Source organism: Oryx dammah, unplaced genomic scaffold (genome assembly GCF_014754425.2).
Source record: "Oryx dammah isolate SB20612 unplaced genomic scaffold, SCBI_Odam_1.1 HiC_scaffold_27, whole genome shotgun sequence".
NCBI lineage: Eukaryota > Metazoa > Chordata > Mammalia > Artiodactyla > Bovidae > Oryx > Oryx dammah.
The window spans coordinates 130,532,123-130,546,164 of record NW_024070211.1 but is presented as its reverse complement, the minus strand read 5'-3'; the positions used below and the strand labels follow the sequence as shown (position 1 = coordinate 130,546,164).

General features: G+C 36.4%; 1 protein-coding gene across 2 annotated transcripts in view; it reads right to left on the bottom strand.

Annotated features, from left to right (window-relative positions):
• Positions 1-1,725: 1,725 nt before the first annotated feature.
• Positions 1,726-14,042, bottom strand: part of NAB1 (NGFI-A binding protein 1) — a 51,373-nt gene continuing 39,056 nt past the window's right edge. The window contains exons 5-8 of one of the 2 annotated variants that reach the window (XM_040227841.1): positions 12,409-12,498; positions 10,591-10,753; positions 7,832-7,948; positions 1,726-6,287 (exon numbers count right to left, since the gene is read on the bottom strand). In XM_040227841.1, coding sequence (XP_040083775.1) covers positions 6,199-6,287; positions 7,832-7,948; positions 10,591-10,753; positions 12,409-12,498 — 459 coding nt within the window. In that variant the 3' untranslated portion in view covers positions 1,726-6,198. The remainder of the gene's footprint in view (positions 6,288-7,831; positions 7,949-10,590; positions 10,754-12,408; positions 12,499-14,042) is intronic. The other variant, XM_040227842.1, reaches the window with a different exon arrangement.

The following is a 14,042-nucleotide window of genomic DNA, read 5'->3' as shown; positions in this document are numbered from 1 at the left end:
AAATGTGCTGGTTTGTGGAAAGGGATTAATTAGGTCACAACTGTAATGATAAAGATAGTCTGCAAGCTTTCAATAAAGGTGTTACTTCCAGAATTTTTCCACTCAGTCCAGGAAAGGAGAATAGATTTCACTATATATATATATATGTATATATATATATATATAAAACAAATGAATGGTTTTTAAAAACTCTTAGGAATTGGAATTAAATATCTGGTTTTATCTGTGATAGGTCTATCTCATCAGTCAAGCTGTCTTCTCACTGATAACAATCAGAAAGATATGCTCCAACTTGAGAATTAGCTGATGCACGCAGAAGTTCCGTCAATCAATGTACGAGCATGTTCTGATAGAATGAGTGGCTGAATTCAGAAAGGAAAAAGACGACCTTGTCCATTTTAACTGCTGACGGAAAACATCCTCACATTATGCTGTCAGAGACTTAAGGGTAGCAAGCGTGTTGTACCTCTTCTTTAGAATTGTAACTAAAATGATGAGATGTTGGAGGGCTTACAGTATAAGAACATGCCACCAAAAAAAAAATCACTTTGTCTTCTGGGAAGGCTACAAAATAACAGGGTATGGGGCTAGACCACAGATGTCTGGTTCAACAGTTCACAGTTGAGGATGGTATGGAGTCTCAGAAAACTATAAAATCCTCAGCTGAGCCAGTTACCGGTAAGATTCCACCTACGTGCGCACTACTTAAATATCTTCCTACATACTTGAGCCTAAATGACCTGTCAGCAGAGGGTGTCTGTGACAGTTGCAAGAGAATGGCCTTACTTGCTTAGGATTGTGTGTGGGTGTTGAACATGGCACTTTTAAGCATAAATTTATGAGGTGCAAACTTTTAATGCAAAGATGACTCATAAAGTTTCAGAATGTGTAAATATGAAGCACAATCTTAACTTATACCGTCACTGGTGCTCACCCACAGTAAGACTAGCCTTGGTAGATTACCAAATTGTTTGGACTACCAGGAAATTGACAAAAATCTGTCACTCTTAATAGGCTGATGAGAAAAATTCTTGGGTTGATTGTTAACACTTGTGTCATGGTATCATCTAAACCAGTGTTACATGTACTTAATCTGCATTTTGCAATATTCTGTTTGATGGCAGCATTCAATTAACTCTATTTCTGATATTGTGAAGAAATCAATTCTTTTGAGAACCTACACTGGAAAACTTAAATAGACAGCAATTATATAGTAGAGTAAAAAAATTCGAGGTAACTTCTCACTTAAGTGTCTGGAATCAGGCAGTAAGAATAAAACAGAAAAAGGATAACTAAACATTTGACCTGAATGTTGCGGTAAAACTAAGATCAGTATTTTTTGTAGTTCATTTGTGATGTTCCTTGAGAGTTTTATACAGTTGCTACAAAAATGTCATAAAAATTTCCACTATAAGATGAATTGGTAAAAACTAGACCTTTAACCTTATTGGGATTAATACTTGGAAGCAGATTATTTAGCTGTCAGAAAAATAACCTTGGAAACTGTGATCAAACAGACACAACCAGGAGACCCAGAATTCAACAGGATATTGTTTTAATGATTCAAAATTGTGGCCCTCAGAAGACAGGAGGAGTATGAAAGAATAAAAATATAAGGGATTTTTAAACCAATTTTGTAAATGGAACCAACGGATTATTCATAGTTCCCTAAAAACTGCTAAACTTACAGACAGAAAAAATTTATAAGATAAACTTAAAACACAGTAAGTTTTCAGATTCTAACTTTAATAAGTTGATAATGAATTTACAAAATAAATTTCTGATTAGCTTTTTCTGCACAAAACATTTAAAACACCATAGAGGTGGTTTTTTCTTTTTAAAAATTTTTTCATAGGTCAGTAGAAACAGAGGCCAGAGAAGAGATTTTAAAGCTGTGACTGGTGTATACTCAAATAAAAACACTACATTTGGCTTTTGATCGCATCAATGTAAAGTAAGAATCATCTTGTAGGGCCACTAAGAAAATAATCAACAGTAAGGCTTTCTGAAATTAAACATATTTACAATAAAAAAAGAATTTCTTGACACTGGATCATTCTTTTATTAAGTCTGGAGGCCCACTTAAGATTATCTCATTTATGAGAACACCCACAGATAGTAACAAATAAATAAGTCTGATTCCCTGAAACACCACCCATGCACACAGCTGGACCATAAGGTGGTTTTTAGTTAAACAGCAGCTACCATATTTGGTCTTATGCTTCAAGCTGTTACAAACACAAAAATGTTTGCTCAACTTGAACTTCAGCTGTTTACTGATGAATTCACTTCCTATAAGAGACAGACCTCCTGAGAGTTTCACTAGGTTACTACCTCAGTTGATTTTCTTTTGAAGAGTTAGTGCAGTATTAGGTGAAGTCACAAGCACAATGGGTATTGTGTCAGTAATACTTAAACATTTGAGTAGCCAAGTGAGCAGACCACGTTAGGAAATTCTTTACATGCTTATTTAGGCTTTGGCTCTTAAACTGTAAAGGTTGACTAGGTGCTCATAATCACCAAATCCTAGAGCTTTTCCCCAGGCGGTTTTACTAATTAAGGACAGGAAAAAGCATAAGCCTTAATACTGAGGCCTAGTTATTTTAACACTTTGCAAATATTAGTAAGTTTGCAAAGTCTTAGATCCTGATGTTCCCCCTTTTTATTGATTTAGTTGGTTAGATACGGTGGGTAGTTTTCAAAATGTCTTTGTAACCTCATTAAGTGAGAACAATATAAACCAAAGTCTCTTTCTGACAGAAGAGTCAACTGAGTACGTGTCTGCCAAAAACTTCATAGAAGTGCAGGCAGCTGACAGTAATATTTAGGCTTAACACATTAAGCCCCTGCCTTTTCACAAGTTCAATGGGACTGTCAAAAGAATGATTATCCATGGCAAGCACTATTTTGAAGCTTTTAAAAAAGTGACCTCCAAGTGAAATGCACGCCCACTACAGCTTTATAGGCACACCCCACATCTTTCCAGTCCTGGCTCATTGCCAGCCTCACTCACTCAATGCGCTTTCTTTCACCTGTAAAGCATGTACTCCCATAACGCCTACTGAACACAGAATTCACTTAAATGTCAGTTCCTTATTTATCCCTCTGTAACACAGTGGAATCTGGATTTTATCTGAGTGACAAATAATCCCCATTCAACTAGGTATTGGGTTCCCAAAGGGCAAAGTTCACATCTTGTATTTTTTTTTTTTTTCCTGTGGCCTCCACCCTCACCCGAGCCATTGGCTCTGCGCTGAAGCTATTAATCTACCAAACTCACCCATTACAATTTCACAGCAAGGCTTTTGCTAATTCTCTACCACAGGTTAGTTCAATTTCATATACAGCCCTTAATACTGAGGCCAAGTCACATTAACGCTTTGCAAATGTTAGTATGTTTGCAAAGTCTTAAGTCCTAATGTTCCCCGTTTTATTGATTCAGTTGGTTAGACACGGTGGGCAGTTTTCAAAATGTCTTTGTAACCTTCTTGTGAGAACAATATAAACCAAAGGCTCTGACAGCCGGTGTAAACCGAATGGCTGCCTGCCGATAACCTTACAGAGAGGAAGGCGGCCGACAGTAACGGGCTTAAGGCAGAAGCCCCTGGCCCTGGCACTCAGTTCAGTTCAGTTCAGTCGCTCAGTTGTGTCCGACTCTGCAAGCCCAGACCAGACGAGCGGGGAGACAGGCAGGCTAGCACTGCTGCGAGGAATGCCATGCAGAAAACTACCAACAGAGGTGTGTGAGGCACAGAAAGTCTTTATTGCCACAGGAAGCAAGTGCACTCATCCCACCTCACCGACAGCTTTTGAGTCACAGAAACGAGGACTTCACACAGTAAAATACAACACAAGACTTGGAGAGAAATGGTCCCTTGGACTATATTGGCTGTAATACTGAGGTAACCAATTGACCTTGTTCAGTGAAAATACCTCTAACACAATGAAAAAATCGACTAGTTATAACATCCAATTCATATATACAATTCAAATAAAAATATATATTATTTGCTTCAATGTATAGCAAGTTTAATACATTAGTGTTTACAAAATAAAAACTGTATTCTACTGAAATTTTTCTTGTGCTTCCCCCTTATCGCTAAGCACGAAAAAAACCAGAAAAGTATGATACTTAAGGAAACTTACTCATGGATTTAAAGATGCAGTTTGTGTGGTCGTGAAAGACAGATAAATATTAGTTGGAAGATCACCACATCTTTAAAAATTGTTGCTTATTAAAATCTACAAACTTGAACTATAAGACACAATTAAAAAAAAAACCCACAAAATTTCTCAAAATAGATTAGAATACAGGAAACGTTTCATGAAACTACTGAGATACTAACCAGTTCTATGGCTAATATTAAAAACTGAACAATCTATGTAAATCATATTCATACTATTTCTACAACAGGGAACAATACAACCACAATTATCAACCTCAAGCTAGCAACCAAGTTGCAAGGTCCATAAAAAGCTTCTTCAGTGGGCAAAACACTATGGTACAATTAAAACATTGAAGGAGGGAAAAAAGCCTTTTAATCGTATAAAAGTTGTTTACTGGTGTTTCTACTGTAAAGCTATTCTACAAATCAACACGAAAAAGGAATTATATATGTGACAGTGATTAGAGACTACAGCGCAGATGTTTCATCTAACATCTGGCTGATGAATTTTAACATAACAGACTGTAACTTAATATTTTTATTCAGTTATGACTCAGAGCAGAACTGAAAACAAAAACACATATTCCAAGTCAATACACTCTCCTGGGCAATCTCTGGGTTTAAATCTGGAGGAAGGAGGTAAAGCTGTCAAACATCTTCTCCTCTTAAACCAACAGAAAAATATACATTGGTAGAAATAGTATTTGTTTTCCATTATGGATTCCAATGGGAAATTTTGGTAAGTATGCAAGTTCGTTACTAACATTTAAGCACACTCTCATATATATGTGTATACCCCACTAACTAAATAGGGAGAATCAAAACAGATTTTCAAGTTAAAATGTGTTTTAAGAAAAAACTGCATTCATAAATCCGAAAAGTATACAAAAATGAAATTGTAAAATAAATAATGAATATAGGTGTCAACTAAACCGCCACAGAAATATGCCTGCAAATGTGGATGCACCGGTCGTCCACAACTGTGAACAGTTTGGATGGGAGTATGTTCCCCACGGAGAACCATCTAGCTTCTCTGACTCTGGTATGTAGGAAAGGATTTTCTACGTACAGGAATTTCTGGATATAAAACAGTGCTTACTCTACTAGGTATATAGCCTTTGTTAACAGTCATCATTCTTATCACATTTAGGGTTAACTTACTAAGTCTTAATCTATATAACACATTCTGAAATAACAATGTTTAAGTCACGGCTTTTATGCACCAGTCTCATCTGTTTCAGGTCCTCTGTCCAAGGAGCAGCTTCCTATTTTTGTTATATTTTAAGTAGCTATCATAGTATGCAACCTGGATCAACCAGGTAGGAGAGATTTTTCTACTCTATCGCTCATCTTTTTAACTCTACTCCAGTATTTATTAACTATTGCCTAATTAAGCCAGTAAAAATGACTTCTGACTGCTAAGAAATGAGACAGTTCCTATTTAAACAAAATCGGTTTTATCAGATATTAAAACTACAACATTTTCCTTGGCTTAAATTGAGTATCTGCTTTCCATTTTTCCACAGTCATTACAACCTTGCCAACAACTACATCACTTAAACTTTCTTTTTTATGACTGCAAAGATTCTAAACTCTGACGTACAATAATATTTACGTAAAACACTTAAAGCAGACAATGAAATTTCAAGTAAAATAAACTTTATCCACATCTATTGGTCCAAACAGGTCTCAACATCTACATTTTACTTCTATAAATTATACAAATACATTGTACATTCTTAAATAATGAATGCTTACAGTATTAATTTGTAAGCCTTTCCACATAAAATGACTTACACAGGAATGTGGATCAGTATTTCTGTTACAGATTGCAACATTCTCTCAGTTTACTCCTTTGTGGCTGTAGTTTTGTCTTCCTGGTTTCCACAGACTACTGTATCAGTCCCTATGCTTTGGCTATGAAATCTGTTTGTGCTGAATGAGGCAACATTGGTTATTAAGGCTTATTTCTATGATGGAGTATTATCCTTAACTCTGATGCCATTTCCAGAGAATAGTGGAAGAACCACGGCTATCTTGAATCCTCAGGCTCTGTTTTGATGACCTTCTTTTCCAAAGTAAAAGCTGAGTGAGGATAGTCTTTTAAAATCCCAAGGCTCTCTGTTTAAAAATGGAAACAAAATATATTAATACTTTAAATCAAAGGTCACAAAAAACCAAAAAGGAAACCCCAAAATCAAACCCCAAAGCAAGCAGTATCAACTATTTGTAACTGCAATTCCGTACAAAATTTTTATGCTTATAATATTGTGGCTAAGATTCTGGATTCTGGATTTATACTCCATTTTTACCAATTACGAGCTGTATACATCTCTAGGCAAGTTACACAACTCTCTAAGCCTTAGTGTCTTCATCTATAAACTGTGGACTGGATCTATACACGGTAGTATGGGACCTACATTACAAAACGCACATAAAGCACGCAGCATATAGGACCTACTGATTTTTATTCAATGCTTGGTCCAAAGTGATAAATAAAACATCTAAAATAAAACTGGTTGCTCACATACAACAAAGTTACTGGCCAAAATATTTACTACCAATGAAGACATGAGGCAGAAAGTCATTTTTCCTGTTTAAACGTGGGACTGCTTTTAAGTTTCTCTAGCCACAAAACCTTAATGTGGGAAAAACAGGGATAAAAGAATGAAGAGACTATTTTTCATAAGGACTCATTCCTTAAGAGTTACATGAATAATTATTTGAACCTCAAATACACACTACAGAATGACAATAAAATGTAGTATATATTTATGTGAGGTATTAATACTGGGGGATACACACATACATATATACACTTTAAAAAGGATTTTAGAAAAGCAACAACATTAATAGCTTATCTGAGATTAGGAAGTTGACTTTATGAATTTCCCATTTAGCATACAAAGAGTAATAGTAGCTACCATTTACTGAATTCTTATCAGCCAGGCAATTCATATAGGTTATCCTGTTTAATCCTCCTAACTACTCAATGAGGCAGAAATTATGTTTTACAGATGAGACAACTGACTTCAAGTGGCTCCTCAAGTTACTTTAACTCAAAGCCTGAACAATACTGGATTCTTTCAAATGGTGTTGGTCTCTGATGCCTTTAACTCTAACTCACTTTGCCTGGATAAAAACATGAAAACACCAGACTATATGAGGGATAGCTTGCCCTTTTATGGAGTTCAGTTTACTTCTGAAATACAAATATCACCCCCAAATGCAGCTGTGTGAAAAGTTTAGATTTTAGAAAAACACAAGTGGTTTTCTTAGCATGACAGCAAACATATAATCAATCAATTTCATATTATGAAAGGCTGGAAAAGGGAATATAATATCTAAAGCCAGTCGTTTATTACCTGGTTTACAATCTTGCAAAAAGCCACCATTCATGTAATAGGTAATCAAAATAATCTCAACCTTCAAGTGCTTTTCCTTCTCTATTTTTGGGAATGTCATGTTTTCAAAAAACAATACAAAACTGGCTATTAATATGGCAATCTGTTATTTCCAAGGCGAGAAAACTGACTAGTAACAGTGTTAGCAATGACCCCTTTCTAAGGAGGGATAAACAGAAGTTAGGAGATTAAAATCAAAATACATTTTATTCAAGTATTACTCCCTCTAATCACATCCTGATGAGCGAGACTCATTTTTACCTGATGAGTGGGACTTTGCCTCACAGGAGTAATGTCTACTCAGCTCCCCATCCACCACAAAATGATGGGGTTGTCTGTTCTGTAAATTAGGCATTCGGAGATTCAGAGGTCTTTCTTCTAATGAAAAGAAAAAAAGCAATATGAATAATTAAAAATGCATCACGGCTTTCTTAAAAATAAGTTTCCATGAATTGCCTGAACACTCCTTAAGAAATAAGTAAGGAAAGTCAACAGGCACTAAAGAAGTTAAATGCTAGCTGGAGAAATAGTTAAGATAATGATTTAGGAAGAAAATGGCAATTCATGCTAGTCTCACAATTTATTGTTCTGTCAGGACATTTCGACAAGCTAATCACAAATGAAACAAAAGATTGAGATTTCCAGGCACTTTCTTATTAGCGCAACCATTTTATCAAGGCAGGTCATTAACCACATAATAACAAGTACTGTAGACACAGGAATCTCTTCTGTGGCTCAGATGGTAAAGAATCTGCCTGCAATGTAGGAGACCCGGATTCAGTCTCTGGGTCGGGAAGATCCCCTGGAGAAGGGAATGGCAACCCACTCCAGTATTCTTGCCTGGAGAAGCCCATGGACAGAGGAGCTTGGTGGGCCACAGTCCATGGGATTACAAAGAGCTGGACACTCTTTGCAACTAACACTTTCACACACAGACACAGAGATGGCTTCAAGCCAACTGCCAATTACTAGAACAACAGCAAAACCTATGGCAAAGCCAGGAAAAGATGTAATTAGGTAGGCTGCAGTCCATGGGGTCGCTAAGAGTCGGGCATGACTAAGCCACTTTACTTTCACTTTTCACTTTCATGCATTGGAGAAGGAAATGGCAACCCACTGCAGTGTTCTTGCCTGGAGAATCCCAGGGACGCGGGAGCCTGGTGGGCTGCCGTCTATGGGGTCGCACAGAGTCGGACACGACTCAAGCGACTAAGCAGCAGCAGCACAGATGTGGTAAAAAATGTCTCATACACCAAATCATATTCCCTATCATAAACCTAAATCCATCACACTTAGCAAACTGCTGCCCTGCACTGGAATAATCTGGTGTCACAATTGAGAGTAACAAATCTTTCATTAATGTCTTTGATTCTTAACTCTCGGGATTCCCTGGTGGCTCAGATGGTAAAGAATCAGCCTGCAGGGCAGAAGACCTGGGCTCGATCCTTGTGCCAGGAAGATCCCTCAAGGGAATGGCTACCCACTCCAGTATTCCTGCCTGGAGAATTCTATGGACAGAGGAGCCAGGTGGAGTACAGTCCATGGAGTTGCAAAGAGTTGGACACAACTGAGTGACTAACATTTCTTAACTCTAATCTTAACTGTCAAGGATGACTGGAGAAGTTAAAAAAGACCTCCACTAAAGTTTCTGTAATATTTTAAAGGAAGAATGTTCTTCACCACTACTCCGATCTTCTAACATGTAATGTTTTACTCTATAGTTGAAGAAGGCTGGTTAGCGTGGTATTGCTATTTAGAAATTTTAATTTTTTGACTATAGTAACCACTCTCTAAAAAAGTATAACAGTAATACATAAAAAAGGTCCTACAAAGTTGCTTTTCTTTCAACTCTATCACTATTTGAAACTAGAGCATCTATTCTGATACTTTGATGCTATCCATCTTTCTCCATTCAAGCATAAGCCGCAAGGAAGCAGGGTCTATCTGACTTACCGCTACATTTTCAGTATGTAGAAGTGTGGCACACAGGAGATGTAAACAAATATTTGCTGAATGAGTGAATGACAGTCACTTGGAATTTTCTTCATGTGTGGATACAAATGAAGTAATTTTAAAAGTGGTAAAAATACTCAAGAAGCAAAGCCTTTTACATCGAAAGAGTTTAAGAGGACAATTTCCGAAGTATATGCCACACAAAATATCTTCCGAGTCTATAGAACAATGTGCAGCCTGAAAGACGGTAACATTTCTACAAGTTTCTCCCTTCTTATACTCTCTCCAAATCTCTATTTGTCATAGTATTTTAGACACAGTTACCACATTCTCTGAGGAACCGAATGTTATAAATTTCAGACAAATCTGCTTATGTAGTCTTTTAAAAAAATACAGGTTTAGTCTTTTAAAAAACGATCAACATCTCCCATGGAATTCACTTCTTGAGGAAAAATGATCTATGCTATTTACATCTCCCATTCCCATCCACCCTCTATGAAATACATGTCAGTTACATGGGGCAGCTCTTGTTTAGGGCTGTGGTGCTAGGGAAGCCTACTGAGAGTCCCTTGGACTCCAAGCAGATCACAACAGCCATCCTAAAGGATATCAACTCTGAATATTCACTGGAAGGACGAATGCTGAAGCTGATGCCCCAACACTTTGGCCACCTGATGCAAAGAGCCGACTCACTGGAAAAGATCCTGATGTTGGGAAAGACTGAGGGCAGGGGGAGAAGGGGACGACAGAGGATGAGATGGTTGGATGGCATCACCGACTCGATGGACATGAGTTTGAGCAAGCTCTGGGAGATAGTGAAGGACAGGGAAGCCTGGCGCGCTGTAGTCCATGTGGGTCTCAAAGAGTCAGACTCAACTTAGCAACTAAACAACAAGGTTAAGAAAAACTATAAATTAAATTTGCAGGCAGAATTCTTTCCTCTTTAGAAAAAGGGACAATTTAAAAATTTTGATAGAGAACTATTAATAGCATTTTGGTGTTTTCGTTTCTTTTTAAAGTGCGCCGAGCAGCTGGCACTAGAGGTGTGGGTCACTCTCAGGATGTACCTTGTCCCTCAGCAGTGTCTGGCGCCAGGCCGTTAGGGCTGTGCTCGTCTGAGCTCTGCCTGTACAGTCCTGCAGACAGTCTTCTTTCAGCATGCTGCAGTCTGTCATAGCCAGCTTGGGTGCAGAGGAACTCCATCTGCTTTGCCATCACCTTTTCAGGCTGCTAGTAAGTAAAGCAAAAATAAAATAACTAAAACATCCTAGATTTTTTAATGGCTTAAAGATGCCAATTTCAGACTCCAGCAAATATATTTAGTATTCATTAAAATTAGTTCACACTTCATGTGGTATACACGTTCCATAAATATGCACTGATGTCTATATCCTCATGTTAAAACACAGAATGTTGGATTTTGTACAAAAGGAAAAAATGCTTTCTGCTCAATCCTATAAAGAGAATTCCATTCTAGCTCAAAAGCAGAATAACCTTAGCTTTGTTTTCCAAGGTACCAAGTCCTTTTAAAGATTTTTCTTTTAAAAAGAACCTCAGAGCAATAGCACCATCTGCTATAAACTGCTTCTAACATAGGGTGAAATCTTGGCATTTTAATTTTAGGATTTGGCACTACACAAACTCCGATATGATGACAGTATGTTTGGGGGAGAAAAGGTGTAAAACGGCTGTCTAGAAGAACAAGACAAACACACCTCCCACGAAAATTAAACAATGCAAATTATGCAGAAAAACCTCAGTGCCAAGGAGGATCTTCACCTTCATCATGGAATAAAACTGCAGTATTTTCCAACCACTCATCAAATGACATGTTTTAAAATACACAATTAGTTGGCTGACATATAAATTTATCTCTGCATGTGTTTTCTAAGTCCCTTCTCTATGCACTGTTCTAAATTACCTGTGTGAGATATTCAGAGCACTGTATTTGTGATATTTTGCCAAGAAGGTAATAGTCCAAAGGCACAGATATGAATCACTGCCATGCCACACAGAAGATTCATACATAGGAGGCTCATACAAGGAATACGTTATATAAAATTAGTTACAATAATCTTGATTCACAATAGCAAAAATCAACAGGTGAAATATGCTAACATATAAAATTACTCATAAAATAGAATAAAAGCTTAGACTATTTTTCTGAATCAAATAAACCAGATTAAAGGGAATCATAACTTCTAATTCATTTATTACTAATTAATAAAATTTCAATAAGATTTCTGGAGGAGGAAAATTTATTTTTCATCCTCTTCACATGAAAACACAAAACCCGGCACCACTAAATCTGATCACAAGCAGATTCGTCATCAGAAGTGAGAGGATCAATAAGAATAAACCTTACAGTACCTACTAGAAGGCAGAAATGACTTTTAAAAATGTTAACTTCTGTGTACACAATAAAATTACTTAGTAGCGAAGGCACCTGAAAGTACGTATTAGTTTTTCATGATACTTGAATTGAAATGATTCAACAGTAGCAACAATTTACTATTACTATTTTACTGAGAACTAGAATTGTTTTATTTCATAGCTGAAATACACACAGAGTCAACATGGCTGTTTTCCTGGTATCAAGTTGCTTCTTCTGAGTTTTCTTAAGTAGAGAATCTGTCTTACTTCCTACAAAACTAAAAAGAATAAACAAGTAGCAGATACTGGGTTCTGCTCACAAAGCAGACCAAACCTAGCTGATACTGCTATCTTGTTGATACAACTGTGGATCAGATGACATTGTAAAAACAACTGGGAATAAATTTAGTCTTTGGATGAAACTGAATTTAAAACTGAAGCTAGCTGAAGGGGCCATTGAGTTTTTCACCCACCGAAGCTGTTATGAAGTGTTAACTCATGGCTGACGTTACCTGTGAGCTAAGAGCAGTGAGCTCCTCACTCTTAGCTTTAGCCTGCTGGAAGAGCGTCTGCACAGAGTCCTGGAAATCTGGAAACCCATCCTGTGAGTCAAAGAATATGTACTTTTTACTTTAAAATAACCATATTATCAAAAACTCAGAAGATGAAGCAAAGAAAACCATCTTTTAAATCCTGATACCTGAATAATCAAGATTAAGATTTTAACATACAATACTTCATTTCAGTTTTTCATGGTGCAATTAATTACCTATTTCCACAGCTGCAACCTCAATAAAACATAGATGTTAAAAGATAAAAAAGTTTATACATTCACAGTGGTTTACACTGAAACACAGATTTTATGATCACTGCTAATGATAATTATATAACATTTCATCTGGTGGTTTGACTGTTTATTCATTATCTTCATATTGGACATTTAGATTATTTGCCTTATTTTTGGTTTTATGAAAAATACTGCAAAAATACTTTCACGGAAATAACATTTTCTATAGTTTAGATTATCTAATGCAACAGATTACCACAGGGAGAACTGGTACGAAAGGATGAAAACTTTTATGTCCACCACATATGTTCCTCAAGGGCCTTTACTGCTTCATTGTATCGTAAGCAAAGTGTGACAGTTTTCCTCGCCAGTACTGGGTGTTGTTTTCTTAATTTTTGCCAATTTATATTTTTGTTTTGATAAGTCAAAAAATTTAACTTTACATATTGTAGCTATACTGAATATACACTTAGATTTTACTTTGTGATTTCTTCTATTACTGTACAATTCAAAAGACATTCTCTTTTGGAGATTTGAGAGGTACTCAAATCTACCCTCTAGTTTTCTAAAGCTGTATTCTATTGTTTCTTTCGTTTTTTAAATGTTAACTCTCTAACCTATCTGGAATTTATTTTGTTATACGTAATGTGGTAAAGATCCAAAGTAAACTTCCAACCCAGATTTCTGCAGAATTCTTCCAAGCTGACTTAACATTTCTCTTTTACCATTTCACACGACAGACAATGAGGGGAGGAATCAGAAAGACCTACACCTGGGTTCTGATTCCACCACCACTTACTAGCTAAATGACACTGGGGGAGTAACTTGACCCTTCTGAACTTTCGTGTCTTCATGTGGAGAATCAGGATAAGAGAACCTGTCTATCAGGGCCGTTGTGAGAGAAAGCAAATGAGATATTGCCTTTAGCATACAATAACTACTGAATAAATATGTCAGTTGGTATTCTTATATATACTTATTTATATCTATTCTTATATTAAGTAGAGTGTACTTGGGGCACTCTACCCTTGGATAACACTTCAACTTATTTCCATTTTATACCATACATATATACATATTATATATATGCAAATCCATTTACTAATTTTATCAAATTTCTTTGCCTGTTTAGTGCTCCATATAAAATTTATAACATCATGATAACATGGGTTTACTAACTCTGGTAAAAATTACTCAGGAGATCCTCAAAGATATTGTCATTAACATCCAAAACATTTTTCTCCTTGTTTGATGAAGCTTTATGTTTGTAGCAAAGGGTGAATAATGAAAAACCAAAATTGTTATATAATAACAGAGCAGAAAAAGATGTAATAATAACAGGTTATTTATACTATTTCA